The 20540-nt window shown below is 39.0% G+C and overlaps 1 protein-coding gene across 2 annotated transcripts in view; it reads left to right on the forward strand.

Annotated features, from left to right (window-relative positions):
- The window catches only part of wdr70 (WD repeat domain 70), a 68477-nt gene that overhangs the window by 25240 nt on the left and 22697 nt on the right, over nucleotides 1–20540 (forward strand). For both annotated transcript variants that reach the window (XM_087790531.1, XM_087790532.1), the window contains exons 10-12: nucleotides 6161–6335; nucleotides 20155–20254; nucleotides 20448–20532. In XM_087790531.1, the coding sequence (XP_087646657.1) occupies nucleotides 6161–6335; nucleotides 20155–20254; nucleotides 20448–20532 (360 nt within the window). The remainder of the gene's footprint in view (nucleotides 1–6160; nucleotides 6336–20154; nucleotides 20255–20447; nucleotides 20533–20540) is intronic.

The following is a 20540-nucleotide window of genomic DNA, read 5'->3' on the forward strand; positions in this document are numbered from 1 at the left end:
CTGATGGAAGGTCTGACCATGAATAGATCTGAAAGTAAGAACCAGAATTTTAAAATGATCTTGAAAGAAACTGGCAGCCAGTGAAGAGTTTGAAGGAGAAATGTGAGTTCTTCTACTATAGCAGCCAGTGAAGAGTTTGAAGGAGAAATGTGAGTTCTTCTACTAGAGCAGCCAGTGAAGAGTTTGAAGGAGAAATGTGAGTTCTTCTACTAGAGCAGCCAGTGAAGAGTTTGAAGGAGAAATGTGAGTTCTTCTACTAGAGCAGCCAGTGAAGAGTTTGAAGGAGAAATGTGAGTTCTTCTACTAGAGCGGCTCAGAATTCTGGCTGCAGAGTTTAGTATGAACTGCAGGCGAGACACATCCTTTAGACATGAAAACTTAATTTATATTTATTATATATGTATTAATTAAATTAATCAATCTTTATTTTGTATTTTTATTTGCTGAATATGTTTCTAGTAGAGAAGAAGTATCATTGAAGATTCAAACAGACCTTTTGACTGTATTTCAGCTAAACACTCCTTTATTCTTTGGATTGTTCAAGATGTTTTCTGTGACTGTCAATGAAAACCTGAGCATCTTCAACTCTGACTCTTCAAATCTGCTTCTCGCCTTTGTGTCGTTCCACCTCGCCTGCATTCTCCTCGTCACTTTTCTGCTCAAACTTTCTCTTCAATGATGTGTTTTGATTTTGTTCAATAGATTCTATGAGACCAGTAACTGTTTGCTTCAGTTCATCTGTGGCTCGAGTGACTTTTAATTTGGCGTGAAATGAAGGTTTAGAACATGATTGAAAATGATTGATTAGATCAAATTAGCTTTAAACCTTTTTTTTCTAAATGTTTATAATACCATACTTAAGATTTCAAAGCCTTTCAATCAAATTTCAACTTGAAAAAAAACGTTGACTTTTGCAACGAATAAACAACGGGATGGATTTCAAATGATGCATCTGTGTCCACTTGAAAAAAACGCATTCCTTTGCTTCATCACAACTGATCGATAAAACATGTTTCGATGAACCTTCTTTTCGATGTCGATTCCACGGAGAGCAAGTATTTCAACTGTCATAACTCTCAAAACCTCCGACCAAACCCTGTCAGTGTTGTTTGTGTTTTCACTGCTGGTCCTTGTAAACACATGTTTACCTGAGGATTGATTAAAATCTTCTTTACCTTTTGATCGAAGAACGTTTTCTTGACGGGAAAATGTTTCCCACCAAAAAGAAAAACTGAATATTCAATATGTCTGTTGGCAGAATCTTTTCTTTTAACCTTCCTGTCGTGTTTATTCAACACTGAAGGAGGATTTTCTTTTTAAATACTCGCTGTAAACCAACGTTAGAAACTCCTTTTAATAGTCTTGTAAAATCTTTGATGAGGAAAGGGAAGAAAAAAAGGAAAATAAACATTACAATGAGGATTTAAAAATAAGGCAATGATTCAAAGAGTTCATTCAAATAAGTGACGGAAATATACTTAGTTTGTAATATTGTTATAAGTACTTGTTTTACTATATAACTATGTATGTAGTTTGATAAAACTCACTTTGATATAAATCATAAATCATCTTAAATGTGATTTTCTTACATCATAAATGTCGGTTCCTATTTAAAATGTCAATCGTGAGCTTTAGCTTTAAGAAGAAAAAAAGTATTACATTTAAAAAAAAAAAAGAAGTACACAGTATTAAAAAAAAAAAAGAAGTTTTCTATTAAATAAATATTTGGTAAAATGACCAACTATAACTAGGAGAAAGAATATACATGTCTGTGTTTATTTTTAATGACGACGAGGAAAGAACTAGAGTTTAAAAACATTTAATGAACCGAAAATGTCTAAAACCGTAATTAAAAACATTCAACATGATGGATATGAATAAAAATAATTATAGAATTGACATCATGAACTTTAAACCTCAAAAAATCATCCTATTCTATTAAAAAGAAAACGAATTGAAGCTGTCCTGAGACCACGTGGGTCGTGATCTCTTCAGAGAATTAAAGAACATCTTCATGGTTCGTAATCGTTTCTCCATCTGATTGCTATTGTTTACCTTCCCATCTCAATCCCCTCTGGTTTCCTCCCCTCCGTCCGGCTCGTAATGGAAAATCTAGGATCTCATCCTAATCCTCGTCTCTTACTCTCCTCCTCGCTACACTCGCATACTTTCTCTGGTCTTATCTCTTGATCCGGGAACGTGATCCAGCAACAGTCGCTCCCTCTGGACTTGTAACCTGTTCAGGGATGAGATCCTGGAGATGTTGCTCCTCAAACGATGTGTGAACGACGTCCTCGTGATGCACGACTGCAGATATACGACCTCGCTTTATTATTCTCAGCACGATGTTGTCGAACAATGCGTGAGAAGACGAGGTTTAACGGGAAAGAAACTGATTTTGTAAATGTTTACTTTCTTTCTACAACGAAAAATATGGTTAAACAGACTTTTGTGGGATATTTACTTTATATACTTTATATATTTACTATTTACTACTAAACACGTTTTATTTAAGTAGTTTTATCACTTTTTAAATCACCAAAATCAAGTTAAATATTTTATATCTGTTGCATTTCAAATTAAAAGCCTTCATTATCAAGATTTATTTTTAAATTATATATTTTTTTCTGATTAGGAATTTTAATTTAAAGTAGTATCAGTGATACAACGATCACATTTATTTTATCTCATTGAATACTACTATTAATTGTTTTTCATTAATTATTAATATTGTTTTTGTTATTATTTTTATTTTTACTGTACGTTACATTTAATTAGTATTTATTTTTAATGTTTTTCTGTTGGGACTACTGTAGAATAAAGACATTTAGAATAAATAAATATCTTATCTGGCGCAACATTTTTTGTATTTTCATACAATTGTATCTTATTTGAGTAAACGACGACAATTATTATTACTTTTTTCATTGAACAGATGTTTCTTATAGTTCATTATTTTTTTTAACTTTTCCTATAGTGAAAAAGTAATAGCTTCGTAATATTACAACGTACTACTATAGTATTACTCCGTGAGGCTCTGCAGTATTACTCTCTGAGGCATGATAGTATTACTCAGCGAGCTTCGGAGTCTAACTCAGCAAAGCTTTTTAGTATTACTCTCTCAGGCTCAGTAGTATTACTCTGTGAGAGACCATAGTACTATTCCCCAAGGGTTCATAATATTACTCTCTAAAGGTTCATATTATTACTCTCCGAGGGTTCATAGTATTACTCTCCACGGGTTCACAATATTACTCTCTAAAGGTTAGTATTATTACTGTTAGAGGGTTGGTAGTATTACTCTCCAAGGGTTCACAATATTACTCTCTAAAGGTTCATAATATTACTCTCCAAGGGTTCATAGTATTTCTCCTCGAGGCTCTGTGTACTAATGTGAAGCCTTTGGGAGTTATACTACGGAGCCTCACAGAGTAATACTAGGAAACAGCACTGCTCTTAATGTACTTAAAAATTCTGGTGCACTGTATAGTCCAAAAAATACAGTACTTCTCTAGCATTTGAAGGTAGTAATCCTTAGTAAATAAACCAGGGCATTTGTGTTTTCAAGTTAATTCAATTGAAGATAGAAAAAGCTGATGTTTTGACACTTCCTCTTCGCTTCTTTGATCTCGTGGAAATGGAAGATTTTCAGTTTATTTTCGTGACAGTCCAGGATCAAACATGACTTCACTTGACCTTCGCCGACCGGCACTGAAACCACATGTCTCGGTCCGACGCCGCCGACGTTATCCAAACACGGTCCAGGAGTGTGTGTCACGGACTGTCTGTAGGCGGCACTGGAAGAATTCTTTCCTGCTCTGGTAGCAGCAGACGCCACGTCGTGTTTACACTCCTCTGCCGACCTCCTGACCCCGGAGGTCGGGATGCTCACTAAAGCAAGTCGTGGGGTCAGAGAACTCTCTCGGAGCCGGAGTGTCGATGTGGGTGTTTCGGAGGCTTCTTTCCTCTCACACCTCGAGTGTGTGTGTGAGTGTGTGTGTGTGTGTGTGTGTGTGAGTGTGAGAGAAAACAATAGTAACTTCACCAGCCTAAAGGAAAACATTCTCCTCCGTCTCTCAAAAATACACTTAAAGTCCACTTCCTCGCTCGACCCGCAGACGACACGAATCCTAAATAAAAAACGGTTTCAGACGTAAAACATTGTTTGCTTGGACTTGCTTTGAAACGTCATGTCAAAAGGTCGAAGGTCGCCTCAACTTAAACAACTCGATGTTCTCCGATTGTCGACTTTGAAACCCAAAGCACACGGAAATAAGAACATCTGCTTTAACTCCCGTCGAACTTTGCTCAAGGGCTTGTTTTGTCGTTTCTTCACGTTTGCTGGTTCGTTGTGTTTGTTTAAGTTGAACGACAACATTTGATTTATCATCTTTTCTTGCTGCTCGTCTTCTTGATGCATGTTTGAAACTGATCTTCTGAGACGTGCTAATGTTAATCAGGGCTGAAAGATGTATAGAAAAAATATGGATATCGTGATATTGTCACGTGTGATATGCATCGAAAAAATGCAATAATTTAGAATTTTTTATTGTATAAATCCAACGTTTATTAAATGCGCACTTTGACCAATCAGTGTCACGTTCTGTAAAGTTTGTACTTCTATGTCTTGTTGTTGTTTACGTCTCCGTCCGTCTGTGAAATGTGCGGCGCATCTTGCTCAGCATTACACGGAAGTAATACTACCTTATGATCTAGTCAAACACTAGTGATCCAGTGAAGTAATACTAACTTATGATCTAGTCAAACACTAGTGATCCAGTGAAGTAATACTAACTTATGATCTAGTCAAACACTAGTGATCCAGTCACTCGTCTCTTTCAACCTCCTTTGTTAAAGCAACATATCGTAAGAACTTTTCATCTCGTCTCAGTTGTTTTCTTAGAAGATCGTGAACTTCCAAACAAACCTGTCCGTCTTCACCGTATGCTAACGAGCGAAGTTGTTAGCGTCATTTATAAAGTGTTATGTGTACGTGTACAAGGATTTATTATTGATTTGGTGATATCACGACGCGCCGGCGGCTCCTCTCTGATGTCGCTCAGTTTTACAGGAAACTCATGCAAGTCCCGCGAGACTGAGCGTTATAAGAGATATTTTTCTACCATCATGTCGGCACCGAAGCAGAAGTCGCGGCTACATTTTTAGGTGAATGAAAAATATCACATTAATATCGATTTCGCAATTCAAGACACCAATATCGAATATCGCACTGAGATGATTTTCCCAGTCAGTGGAGGGGAATTCAAATCACTCAGGGGCCACATTTTACAGTTGCTGTTGTGTCTGTCGAGCAGGATTCAGTTTAAAATTATAAAATAATTGATTTATGAATATCTTTGAGGAGCAAAACATACTCACAAAAATGTCTGATCTTGAACCATAACATTTCTGATATATTTTCTGTTATATCACAAGCTTACTTTGTTTATTCTTTTAAAAATACTTGGTCTTAACAACACTTGCATTCATATCATTTTTATAATTAATATAAAACCTTTTTTGCCTTTTTTATATTCACTTAAATCTTTTGGAGGCAATAAATACTAACAGAAAATTCCTTTAGCAAATCATCCTGTAGTCGTATTAACCCTTGTGTTATCTCAGGGTCAAGGTGACCCGAAGGCCCGGAAACTAATGTGTTGTTAAAATGCATTTGTTTTTGTGCGTCTGGGTCACCTTGACCCCAAGATGACACAAGGGTTGAGAGGCTGGTAATGACAAAAGTGCTTCTTTCTAAATGACCTTGCAAAGTTTGTTTCTGGAAAATGTAATTTACTGAGTAATTTGTGTTTAACTCTGAAACACAATGAAACAAATGTGGACGTGTTGGCACCTCCTGATGATCGTGAACAACATGATTTAGTCGTTAGCGTCTGAACGTTGTGCAGATTCTTCTCTCTGTGCAGTCTGGTAATGTGTCGAGCAGATGTCGGAAGAGAAGCAGTATTTCACCGACGCCTCAGACGTGCCTGTCGGGATGATTTAACTCTCGTTGTTTGCTCAATCCCTGCAACACGTCGCCGCTCGAACGCACGGACACGACGCCGTCTGTTTCCGAGCATCGCCGTGATTTACTGTGGACAACATCCATGTCGTGAACTCGCCACATCTCACCACGTCACACGTCTTCTCTCCACAGAACCGTGAGAACCTGGGACGTGAAGAAAGAGAAGAACCACAAGGCGGTGTTCAAGCCTCGATCCCTGCAGGGGAAGAAGGTCATCCCCACTTGTTGCACCTACAGTCGCGACGGGAAGCTGATCGCCGCCGGCTGCCAGGACGGGACCATCCAGATCTGGGACAGAAACCTCAGTGTAAGTTCTGGAACTCCAGGTAAAGTTAGTGCAAGCTAGACATGTTGATTTTGTCGTGGGGAGGCTTGAGAGTCGTGGGGAGTCTTGAGAGTCGTTGGGAGTCTTGAGAGTCGTTGGGAGTCTTGAGAGTCGTTGGGAGTCGTTGGTGTCATGAGTAGTCGTGGGGAGTCGTGGGGAGTCTTGAGAGTCCAGGGGAGTCGTGGGGATTTGAGGGGAGTCTTGAGAGTTGAGGGGAGTCTTCAGAGTCTTGGGGAATCTTGGGGAGTCGTGAGAGACATGGGGAGTCTTGAGAGTCGTGGGGAGTTGAGGGGAGTCTTGAGAGTTGAGGGGAGTCTTCAGAGTCTTGGGGAGTCTTGGGGAGTCTTGGGGAGTCGTGCGGAGTCGTGAGAGACATGGGGAGTGTTGAGAGTCGTGGGGAGTCTTGAGAGTCGTGGGGAGGCTTGAGAGTCGCGGGGAGTCTTGAGAGTCGTGGGGAGTCTTGAGAGTCGTGGGGAGTCTTGAGAGTCGTGGGGAGTCTTGAGAGTCGAGGGGAGTCTTGAGAGTCGTGGGGAGTCTTGAGAGTCGTGGGGAGTCTAGGGAGTCGTGGGGAGTCGAGGGGAGTCTTGAGAGTCGTGGGGAGTCTTGAGAGTTGCGGGGAGTCTTGAGAGTCGTGGGGAGTCGTGGGGACATTCAGAGCTTTTTTCTAATGTTTATTCAACATTATGTGCACAAGTTTAAAAAAATTAAATTATTTTATAACACGACAATACATTCCTTTCTCCCACACTGAGGAATCATGGATCCAAGTTAAATAAAATTTGTCCTTTGTTCAGTCCTGACAATGGTCAGGGGTGTGAGGTTCAAGTGAACAGACTTGATGCTCCGAACACTCACTGACTGCTGCAGCCTTTGAGCAAGACTCTGAAACATCTGAGCTTCTGACTCACAGAGAGACTTGTTGACTCATTTCATAACTTCATAAACACTCTCAGGTCTCGCATGAACATACATTCTGAAAGGTCTTTCTTTTGGTCCGTCAGAAACCATTGTTTAGATTCCACTGATCCCTCAGGAGTCAGTGCTGGTTTCTACCGTAATGACTGTTATACGAGCACAACCCTCTGGGTCTCCACCATCAGATGATGATTAGAAGATGCTCTTTACGTTTGTACTCCATGGGTTTTGTTGTGACTCCTTTGGGTTGAACATCGTGCTATAAAAAAATGACAAAACATAAGTTACGATCATTTCCTTGTTAAGAAGCTTCAGAGATTTCTTGACTTCGTCCTCAGAGACGATATATGATCATCACCACAAATCCACGAGACAAGTCACCAGATTCAAGCGAGTGAAGCGCGAGCGAAAACAACGAACCGCTCGTCAAGAGAAAACAAAACAACTACTTTGTAATAATGGAGTTTATTGCTTTGGAAGAGCAGATGTTGGGTCCATGTTCTGGTGTTGACAGCGAGGACCTGAACTACATTGTGGTTTTGATCTGTTGAAAGATATCATGAATCATCTGTTGTGTGGAGTCCCTCAAGGTTCTGTTGTAGGTCCTTTATTGTTTTTGCTGTACTTGATTCCTCTGGGTATGAGTGAGTAACAATGAGTGAAAACACTTTGAAGCTAAATGTGGACAAAACTGAAACTCTGGTGATTGTTGATGATAAAGTTCAGGGTTGAGTCAGTACTTGAGTGACTTACTGTATGTCAGTCTGTCAAACTGAGAAACCTGGTGTTGTATTTGACAAATGTCTGGAGTTCAACACTGAACAAAACTGACACAAACTGTTTCAACTGAGAAAAATCTCTGAACTTAAATGATGTAACAACATGATCTGGATTTTATAATCCACGTGTTTGTGTCGTTTACACTATTGTAACAGTTTATTTAGTGTCTAAACCAGAAGGATGTGTCTCGCCTGCAGTTCATACAAAACTCCAGAATTCTGAGCCGCTCTAGTAGAAGAACTCACATTTCTCCTTCAAACTCTTCACTGGCTGCTCTAGTAGAAGAACTCACATTTCTCCTTCAAACTCTTCACTGGCTGCTCTAGTAGAAGAACTCACATTTCTCCTTCAAACTCTTCACTGGCTGCTCTAGTAGAAGAACTCACATTTCTCCTTCAAACTCTTCCCTGGCTGCTCTAGTAGAAGAACTCACATTTCTCCTTCAAACTCTTCACTGGCTGCCAGTTTCTTTCAGGATCATTTTAAAATTCTGGTTCTTACTTTCAGATCTACTCATGGTCAGACCTTCCATCAGTGATCTGATCCAGACTTACACCCCAGCTCGGGCTCTGAGGTCTGTGGATCAGAATCTACTGATGGTTCCTGAACTTCCGGACCAGAGGAGAGAAATCCTTGATTTGAGCTTTTCCTTGATTCTCTGAGACTCTTGTGTTTTTCTCGGTGTTATCTTGATCTTTTAAGTATTTATTTTATTGAGTATTGTTTTGATTGTTTAAGCGCTTTGTGACCCTGGTCTGGAAAGATCTTCACAAATAACCTTTACTTCCTTCAAGTTATTTATTTGATCACATTACAGTCGACTCACTCCTAGTTCTTGCCAAGGACGTGACTTGTGTCCGTGAAACTCTTTTGTTCTGCAGGAAGATTCTTGTCCTTCAATGTTCGCGTGAAGGTGGACGGAGAAGATTGATGGAGTGTTTCGCATGAAGATTGTTGTAAAAAAAAAACTCGAATTTCCACTGGTTGTTAATTGTCGGGCAATTAGTGATCAAAGCGAACATTCCGTTCCGTCTGATGCAACGTGTTGAGGTAATGGTTGATCTTGGCTGTGGAGTCGCTGGAAAGACGTTCTTCTCTCTTTCTTCTGCTGCAGTTGTTTTCACCGCGGATCCTCTTAACGTCTTGAAAATGTACCTTAAAATAAGACTTGTTTGGCATTAGAGTCATTTAAAAACGTGATGATGAAAATAAGATTTGATGTTGGTTTCAAACCTCAAGACATTTGTTTTTAAATATATCTTTTTATACTGGACTAACATTGGAAGATTTATATTCGATGAGGATTTTCGTTCATGGCTGAAAACAACACGAGGCGACGAGTACAGGAAAGTGTTTTTAGGACATTTTTTTAAAGCCAGCACAAGAAGAATCAAAGAAAGGACTGAAAAGTCATGTGTTTATTTTAAAATCAACATTTAAAATTAGTCCTTTTTTTTCTGTTTCTGGTATAATATGAGTTGCTTTAAATTTAACTTCCAATGGTAAAATAAATCCTTAAAAGTATTTTTATTTAACCCTGTTTTAAACACCGCTTGTTCCGTGATAGACTTGTTTGAACTGAAATATCAACAACCAAGTAAACATCTGGACGAGTGTCAAAAATAAATGACTCGTGTTATTTTCATCACCAGTATCGTCAGAATATTGAATGAATTCATCATTTCAAATGTTAAAAACATCCTTTTTTTATTTAAATATCGTTGTTGTGGTCATTTTGTCAAGCCCAGGATTTTGTTTTTAAATTAATATAATATAAAAAATGTACTGTATATATATGTTTTAATGAATGTCACGTTGTTTAAGATGTAGTTGATATAGTAGTAAGAAAATGTCTTTATTTTAATGATTCAAGTAAGAATATCACTAAACTCCATTTTCCTTAAAAATAGTATATCTTTTATTGTTTTGATTGTTTAAGCACTTTGTGGCCCTGGTCTAGAAAGGACTCTATAAATACTTACTGACGTACTTTCATTTAGTTATTAAAAATCAATGGATTGTTTTTATTAAAAGTTAGTTTTTTTCCAAACAAAGTTTCAACCTTTGAAACGTTACATTTAACCCTGAAGTATCTGATCAACTTCCTTATGTCGAGTCACGACGGTTTTAAATACGACAAGTTGTTTATGCTGGAGCTCAACGAACCCGTCTTTCTTTTCCCTCATCTGTCGTTCCTCTTCTCATCCCACCATCATTAGGAATCCACGTCTGCTCGCGTGCGACGGAGACGATCAGGTCGTGGTCAAGAGTCGGTCAAACGACGGCTCGTCACGTAACACGCGTTGTTGCATCTTCTGCTGCTCGCCTGAGGTTCGCTCTTGAGATTTACGACCCCCTCCTCACCCAAGCTAAATATTTACCCCGGGCCCCCATACCAGCTCACAATAGTCATGTCTGCCCCCCTGACCCGTCCGCCCGCCGCCGCCCCCCCGACCTAATCAGAAACCTTGGGATCTGCCAAGAGCCCGACGAGGAGTCGACCTCGTGCTCCGGTTTGGTCGCTCACGTAGTCTCGCCGGCAGCTCGCCGCTGACTCACGCCCGGGGTATGCGGGCGGATCAATCGCGATCAATCAGGAGCGCGACCTCGATCCGGGGCTCACGGCGAAGAGAAGCTATCGAGGCCGACGCGCGGCGCTCTTGAACCCCGACACGCGCTGATTGATCCCGGGACGGGAGTCGAGTTCCGCGTCCTCGGGTCCTGCTGCCACGGAGAGTGATTGACCCGAGAGCTCGCTCAGGAATTCTTGTGGATTCCTGCGTCGCAACGCTTTGATGCGCCGCGGCGTACGTCATGTTAGCTCGTCGTCGGGGGGATAAGATGTGGGTCGTCGTCAAGATGTGTCGCACGTTATAAGACGCGAAACACATGTAAACACGCTGACATGAGGTTAAACATAAGGTCAACTAATGACAAACTCTCCTGACATGTAGTGAATTTGAAGTCTTCTTCTCCAAGATCATCACCATGTTTTCAACTTAGTACTTTATAAAGTCGCTCTGAATTCTGGGCGAATGAGAGGTTACGAGAGCGTCGTTACAGTCGTGCGGTTTGGATGCATTTGGATGTTTTTAAGTGTCTTAAGATGAAGACGAAGACAACTGAGCTCCAGTCGCTACATTAAAATGAACAAACATTTTGTCTATGAGTCTAAAAAGAACAGATTACTGTGAAAATAATCCAACATCGACATGAGAGTAGAACCTGACATCGAGCTCCGGACACTTTGTTGTGATTTGAGAAGTTATTTAAAATATTCTGACATCTTGTTCAAGGTCATGATGAACGATGACCTTCTTTCAGAGAGTAGTTTTTTATATTTAAACTTTATTTATTATTTAAAACAATTATTTATTTCCTTGCTCCTCATACACATGGACACACACACACACACACACACACACACACACACACACACACACACACACACATACAAACCCAAAGAGATACACACATACACGTAGACACAAACTTACTTACTTACTTACACATGCACACGTACACACACCGGGAGACTGACACACACACAGAGAGACACACAAACGCAGACACACACAGGCACACACAGGGAGACTCGCACACTGAGAGACACACAAACGCAGACACAGGGAGACTCACACACTGAGAGACACACAAACGCAGACACACACAGGCACACACAGGGAGACTCACACACTGAGAGACACACAAACGCAGACACACACAGGCACACACAGGGAGACTCACACACTGAGAGACACACAAACGCAGACACAGGGAGACTCACACACAGAGAGACACACAAACGCAGACACACACAGGCACACACAGGGAGACTCGCACACTGAGAGACACACAAACGCAGACACAGGGAGACTCACACACAGAGAGACACACAAACGCAGACACACACAGGCACACACAGGGAGACTCACACACTGAGAGACACACAAAGATACGGAGACAGCCATGCATACACACGGCGACATGCACACACACACACAGACAGATAGTCACGGAGACGCACATGTACACACGGACTAACAAACACGAAGAGACACACACAGACTCACACACGGAGAGACACACAAAGAGATACGGAGACAGCCATGCATACACGGACTAACACACACGAAGAGACACACACAGACTCACACACTGAGAGACACACAAAGAGATACTGAGACAGCCATGCATACACACGGCGACATGCACACGCACACACAGACAGATAGTCACGGAGACGCACATGTACACACGGACTAACACACACGAAGAGAAACACACAGACTCACACACGGAGAGACACACAAAGAGATACGGAGACAGCCATGCATACACACGGCGACATGCACACGCACACACAGACAGATAGTCACGGAGACACACATATACACACGGACTAACACACACGAAGAGACACACACAGACTCACACACGGAGAGACACACAAAGAGATACGGAGACAGCCATGCATACACACGGCGACATGCACACGCACACGCACACAGATAGTCACAGAGACGCACATGTACACACGGACTAACACACACGAAGAGACACACACAGACTCACACACGGAAAGACACACAAAGAGATACGGAGACAGCCATGCATACACACGGCGACATGCACACGCACACACACAGATAGTCACGGAGACGCACATATACACACGGACTAACACACACGAAGAGACACACACAGACTCACACACGGAGAGACACACACACACAGACACACACACGGAGAGACACACAAAGAGATACGGAGACAGCCATGCATACACACGGCGACATGCACACGCACACACACAGATAGTCACGGAGACGCACATGTACACACGGACTAACACACACGAAGAGACACACACAGACTCACACACGGAGAGACACACAAAGAGATACGGAGACAGCCATGCATACACACGGCGACATGCACACGCACACACAGACAGATAGTCACGGAGACGCACATGTACACACGGACTAACACACACGAAGAGACACACACAGACTCACACACTGAGAGACACACAAAGAGATACTGAGACATCCATGCATACACACGGCGACATGCGACATGCACACGCACACACAGACAGATAGTCACGGAGACGCACATGTACACACGGACTAACAAACACGAAGAGACACACACAGACTCACACACGGAGAGACACACAAAGAGATACTGAGACATCCATGCATACACACGGCGACATGCGACATGCACACGCACACACAGACAGATAGTCACGGAGACGCACATGTACACACGGACTAACACACACGAAGAGACACACACAGACTCACACACGGGGAGACACACAAAGAGATACGGAGACAGCCATGCATACACACGGCGACATGCGACATGCACACGCACACACAGACAGATAGTCACGGAGACGCACATGTACACACGGACTAACACACACGAAGAGACACACACAGACTCACACACGGGGAGACACACAAAGAGATACGGAGACAGCCATGCATACACACGGCGACATGCACACGCACACACACAGATAGTCACGGAGACGCACATGTACACACGGACTAACACACACGAAGAGACACACACAGACTCACACACAGAGAGACACACAAAGAGATACGGAGACAGCCATGCATACACACGGCGACATGCACACGCACACACACAGATAGTCACGGAGACGCACATATACACACGGACTAACACACACGAAGAGACACACACAGACTCACACACTGAGAGACACACAAAGAGATATGGAGACAGCCATGCATACACACGGCGACATGCACACGCACACACAGACAGATAGTCACGGAGACGCACATGTACACACGGACTAACACACACGAAGAGACACACACAGACTCACACACGGAGAGACACACAAACGCAGACACACACAGGCACACACAGGGAGACTCACACACTGAGAGACACACAAAGATACGGAGACAGCCATGCATACACACGGCGACATGCACACGCACACACACACAGATAGTCACGGAGACGCACATGTACACACGGACTAACACACACGAAGAGACACACACAGACTCACACACGGAGAGACACACAAAGAGATACGGAGACAGCCATGCATACACACGGCGACATGCGACATGCACACGCACACACACACAGATAGTCACGGAGACGCACATGTACACACGGACTAACACACACGAAGAGACACACACAGACTCACACACGGAGAGACACACAAAGAGATACTGAGACATCCATGCATACACACGGCGACATGCACACGCACACACAGACGGATAGTTACGGAGACGCACATGTACACACGGACTAACACACACGAAGAGACACACACAGACTCACACACTGAGAGACACACACACACAGACACACACAGCGACTGCTTGACCATCAGCATTTGTTGATGTCCATGAACGATCCCAGCAGCTGCTCAGGACTGTGGTTTGGTACTTGATACACCAGAGGAACAAAGGTCAGAGTGAGATGTCAGGACCGGCGTCTCTCGGATACTATCGTCCGAGAGGTTCTGTGGTTTTTGGGGAAGTATTTATACGACGACGGCGGGAGCGCCGGGCGAAGAGTCTTGGACGACGAGGGTCGGCTCGACACCCGAGGCCGAGTTCCCGAGGTATTCATCGGGTCTCGGGAGGCTCAGGTGTCTGCGGCGATCCACCTGCCTCCATGTTTGAAGAAACACCTCGCGCTCGCATCGGACCTGGACTCGGGTTTCACGGGCTGTAGATTAACACAGGAAGAGAACGCCGCGGCATCTGCCTCAGGATAATAAATAAAGCCAGTTACACAACAGCAGTATAGCTTGTATTAATAGCTGCTCGATTCTTGCATCATGATCCCGCTGACTTCATGTCAAGTACATCCTGGAGTCGACCTTGTCAGTCATGGAGCCTTTGGTCACGAACGCTGGGTGTATATCTATGGATTTATACGTCAAATACTAGGTGTGACTGTCGTCTGAATGTCTCATAGACTCCTCTGCACAAAATAGCTTTAGAAACCTATTGATGTTAAGGCTGCACGATATATCGCAAAAAAATATCGATACGAAATATTGGCAAAACGATGTTATGCTTAAACAAAAAAAGGAATAATTTAAATTAATTATTAAAAACAAAGTAATGCTTAAAAAAATAGAAATGATTTGAATTAATTATTAAAAACAATGTAATGCTTAAAAAAATAGAAATTATTGAAATTAATTATTAAAAACTATGTGATGCTTAAAAAAAATTGAAATGATTTAAATTAATTATTAAAAACAAAGTCATGCTTAAAAAAATAGAAATGATTTAAATTAATTATTAAAAAATGATGTTATCCTTAAAAAAAATAGAAATGATTTAAATTAATTATTAAAAAATGATGTTATCCTTAAAAAAAATAGAAATGATTTAAATGAATTATTAAAAACAATGTAATGCGTAAAAAAAATAGAAATTATTTGAATTAATTATTAAAAAACGATGTTATGCTTAAAAAAAATAGAAATGATTTACATTAATTATTAAAAACAATGTAATGCTTAAAAAAATAGAAATGATTTAAATTAATTATTAAAAACGATGTTATGCTTAAAAAAAATAGAAATGATTTAAATTAATTATTAAAAACAATTTAATGCGTAAAAAAATAGAAATGATTTAAATTAATTATTAAAAAATGATGTTATGCTTAAAAAAAATAGAAATGATTTAAATTAATTATTAAAAACAATGTAATGCTTAAAAAAATAGAAATTATTTAAATTAATTATTAAAAAACGATGTTATGCTTAAAAAAATAGAAATGATTTAAATTAATTATTAAAAACAATGTAATGCTTAAAAAAATAGAAATTATTTAAATTAATTATTAAAAACAATGTAATGCTTAAAAAAAATAGAAATGATTTAAATTAATTATTAAAAACAATTTAATGCGTAAAAAAATAGAAATGATTTAAATTAATTATTAAAAACAATGTAATGCGTAAAAAAATAGAAATGATTTAAATTAATTATTAAAAACAATGTAATGATTAAAAAAATAGAAATGATTTAAATTAATTATTAAAAACAATGTAATGCTTAAAAAAATAGAAATTATTTAAATTAATTATTAAAAAACAATGTTATGCTTAAAAAAATAGAAATGATTTAAATTAATTATTAAAAACAATGTAATGCTTAAAAAAATAGAAATGATTTAAATTAATTATTAAAAACGATGTTATGCTTAAAAAAAATAGAAATGATTTAAATTAATTATTAAAAACAATGTAATGCTTAAAAAAAATAGAAATGATTTAAATTAATTATTAAAAACAATTTAATGCGTAAAAAAATAGAAATGATTTAAATTAATTATTAAAAAATGATGTTATGCTTAAAAAAAATAGAAATGATTTAAATTAATTATTAAAAAACAATGTAATGCTTAAACAAATTAGAAATGATTTTAATTAATTATTAAAAACAATATAATGCTTAAAAAAATAGAAATTATTTAAATTAATTATTAAAAACAATGTAATGCTTAAAAAAATAGAAATTATTTAAATTAATTATTAAAAACTATGTGATGCTTAAAAAAATAGAAATTATTTGAATTAATTATTAAAAACTATGTAATGCTTAAAAAAATAAAAATGATTTAAATTAATTATTAAAAACAATGTAATGCTTAAAAAAATAGAAATTATTTAAATTAATTATTAAAAACAATGTAATGCTTAAAAAAAATAGAAATGATTTAAATTAATTATTAAAAACAATTTAATGCGTAAAAAAATAGAAATGATTTAAATTAATTATTAAAAACAATGTAATGCGTAAAAAAAATAGAAATGATTTAAATTAATTATTAAAAACAATGTAATGATTAAAAAATAGAAATTATTTAAATTAATTATTAAAAACTATGTGATGCTTAAAAAAATAGAAATGATTTAAATTAAGTATTAAAAAACAATGTTATGCTTAAAAAAATAGAAATTATTTAAATTAATTATTAAAAACAATGTAATGCTTAAAAAAAATAGAAATTATTTAAATTAATTATTAAAAAACAATGTAATGCTTAAAAAAATAGTAATGATTTAAATTAATTAGTAAAAACAATGTTATGCTTAAAAAAATAGAAATGATTTAAATTAATTATTAAAAGCAATGTAATGCTTAAAAAAATAGAAATGATTTAAATTAATTATTAAAAAACAATGTATTGCTTAAAAAAACAATAATTAAAAAGTTAAATTCAAGCGTCGCTGATCCTCATCCGTACGAGTGTTTACGGCCCAGATAGCGTCTGGGGTCCGCGGGCTAATGGTCCGTGTAGCTCTTCAGCTCCACACCTGCTCTCAGATAAGAAAAGAGGCTCGTGGAGTTAATTTGAAACGCAGTGACTCGACAAAGATAAAGGAACGAACGGAGGAGAAAAAACCACGATAAGAGAAATCTTGGAGCTCGAGTCGACTCAGCGGCTCAGTGGCTTAAAAAGTGAATCCCTCGTTATCTACAGTTCAAGGTAACGCTTTATCTGTTTGGTCCGAGTTAATAACTTCCTTCCATATACTTGGACTCTTTTTTTTTCTCTCCCTCGTTCACCTTGAGCTCCACTTCTTTTTCACCGGGGCCAGTATTTCTGGTCCTTATCGGCTCTTCTCAGCGAGGGCACGTTTAAACCTCTTATCCACGGCGTTGCTGCAACTCCTTCTGTTTGCGTTCGGTTGAGAGTTAATGCGAACCGTGGCCGTATAAACGCGGGTTATGTTTGCTCCAGTGTTGGTTCTGCCTCCTCGGACGTGGCCTCAGCGGCGCCGAGTAATGATCCGTCCTCCGAAGAAACACTGACACTGGACTGAAGTCTTTGGTTTTCATTTGTCTTATAGATTTAAAAACGTGTGAAACTCCAGTTTAAAATGAAAAGGTTTTTGTTTTGCATTTTTTCTCATCACTTTATTGTAGATAAACATCACAATTTTGTGGGAAACACTAACTAACACACACACTTTAGTTATGGTGCCAATGAAACCGTGAACTCCCATGATGCCTTTCTACACACTGCTCTTTTGAGTAAGTAAGTCATATTTATAGAGCGCTTTTCTAGACCAGGGTCACAAAGCGCTTAAACAATTCGAACAAAACTCAATAAAATAAATACTTAAAAGATCAAGATAACACCGAGACAAACACAAGAAGCTCAGAGAATCAAGGAAAAGCTCAAATAAAAGTGTCTTAAGATGTTTCTTGAAGGAGTCAGTAGATCATCAAACACAGATGTTTCTTGAAGGAGTCAGTAGATCATCAAACAGAGATGTTTCTTGAAGGAGTCAGTAGATCATCAAACACACATGTTTCTTGAAGGAGTCAGTAGATCATCAAACACAGATGTTTCTTGAAGGAGTCAGTAGATCATCAAACACAGATGTTTCTTGAAGGAGTCAGTAGATCATCAAACACAGATGTTTCTTGAAGGAGTCAGTAGATCATCAAACACAGATGTTTCTTGAAGGAGTCAGTAGATCATCAAACACACATGTTTCTTGAAGGAGTCAGTAGATCATCAAACACAGATGTTTCTTGAAGGAGTCAGTAGATCATCAAACACAGATGTTTCTTGAAGGAGTCAGTAGATCATCAAACACAGATGTTTCTTGAAGGAGACAGTAGATCATCAAACACAGATGTTTCTTGAAGGAGTCAGTAGATCATCAAACACAGATGTTTCTTGAAGGAGTCAGTAGATCATCAAACACAGATGTTTCTTGAAGGAGTCAGTAGATCATCAAACACAGATGTTTCTTGAAGGAGTCAGTAGATCATCAAACACAGATGTTTCTTGAAGGAGTCAGTAGATCATCAAACACACATGTTTCTTGAAGGAGTCAGTAGATCATCAAACACAGATGTTTCTTGAAGGAGTCAGTAGATCATCAAACACAGATGTTTCTTGAAGGAGTCAGTAGATCATCAAACACAGATGTTTCTTGAAGGAGACAGTAGATCATCAAACACAGATGTTTCTTGAAGGAGTCAGTAGATCATCAAACACAGATGTTTCTTGAAGGAGTCAGTAGATCATCAAACACAGATGTTTCTTGAAGGAGTCAGTAGATCATCAAACACAGAGATGTTTCTTGAAGGAGTCAGTAGATCATCAAACACACATGTTTCTTGAAGGAGTCAGTAGATCATCAAACACACATGTTTCTTGAAGGAGTCAGTAGATCATCAACCACAGAGATGGTTCCAAAGCTTAGGAGCAACAGAATCCTGAAAGAAACTGGCAGCCAATGAAGAGTTTGAAGGAGAAATGTGAGTTCTTCTACTAGAGCGGCTCAGAATTCTGGCTGCAGAGTTTAGTATGAACTGCAGGCGAGACACATCCTTCTTGTTTAGACACTAAATAAACTGTTACAGACGACACTGATTGGTCGATACAATACTGTATTTAAATTCTACGTCTATATTGCTTATGTCAAAAGACATCAACGGCTTTTATTGGTTGGCTGGGCGGCAAAGCATCATGGCAGCTGCTCAGGTCACCGTTACTGAAAGGGTTGTCGAGACGACACCTCCTGAAATGTTCAGTTTGCATTTTCAAATAAATGTTATTGATTATAATGGTCACCACAATATATTACATGTCATAGAAAATTATATAATTAAATGTACTTCATTTGATCGAAGTACTTTTTAACACGCTAACTTCAATTGTTTTATTTTTTTGATCAGATTTAATTTCATTTTCAGTTGAAGTTTACGCAACAATTAATTGTTTTGTTTACAACAAACGTTTTCTGATTCAGATTCTCTAAGGATAGTCTTGATAAACAGATTTTTAAATGACTTAAACTTGGATTGCCTTAGAACTGGATTAAGGTTGTCGGTTTAAATTTACCCTGATACTGGAAATATGAATCACAAAAACTTCTTCTGTGACGTCCAAATGTTTTTTCTGGACGAAACCAAACGTACGACTGAATGTTAACAGAAAAATAACTTCTGTATTAGTCGACTCGAGCTCCTGCTGGTGAAAATGAATGTTATTGTTCGACATGAAGCTTAACAACATTTTCTTTTCTTTGGTGAAGGTTCACACAAAGTTTCACTGTCGACAAGCTCACGCTCCGGGATCCGACACTTCCTGCCTCGCCTTCTCCTACGATGGTGTCACGCTCGCCTCCCGCGGAGGTGAGAACCTCTTGATTCTTCTTGACTTTAGGATCTTAAATGTTTACACGACAGATGTCGTCCAAATCTGTGTCGATGTGAGCGATGATTGGCTCAAAATCCGAGTAGATGCAGCAGTAGGTTGTGGCTCCTGGTGTTGTTGGGTTCCTCCTGCTCTATAGTTCACTATCCTGAATGGTTTCATCTTGTTCAGGAGACGACACGCTGAAGCTGTGGGACATCCGTAACTTCAGGAAGCCTGTGAACGTGGCCAACGGACTCACCAACTACTTTGCCACGTGAGTTC

This window comes from Callionymus lyra, chromosome 5, assembly GCF_982586985.1.
Source record: "Callionymus lyra chromosome 5, fCalLyr1.hap1.1, whole genome shotgun sequence".
NCBI lineage: Eukaryota > Metazoa > Chordata > Actinopteri > Syngnathiformes > Callionymidae > Callionymus > Callionymus lyra.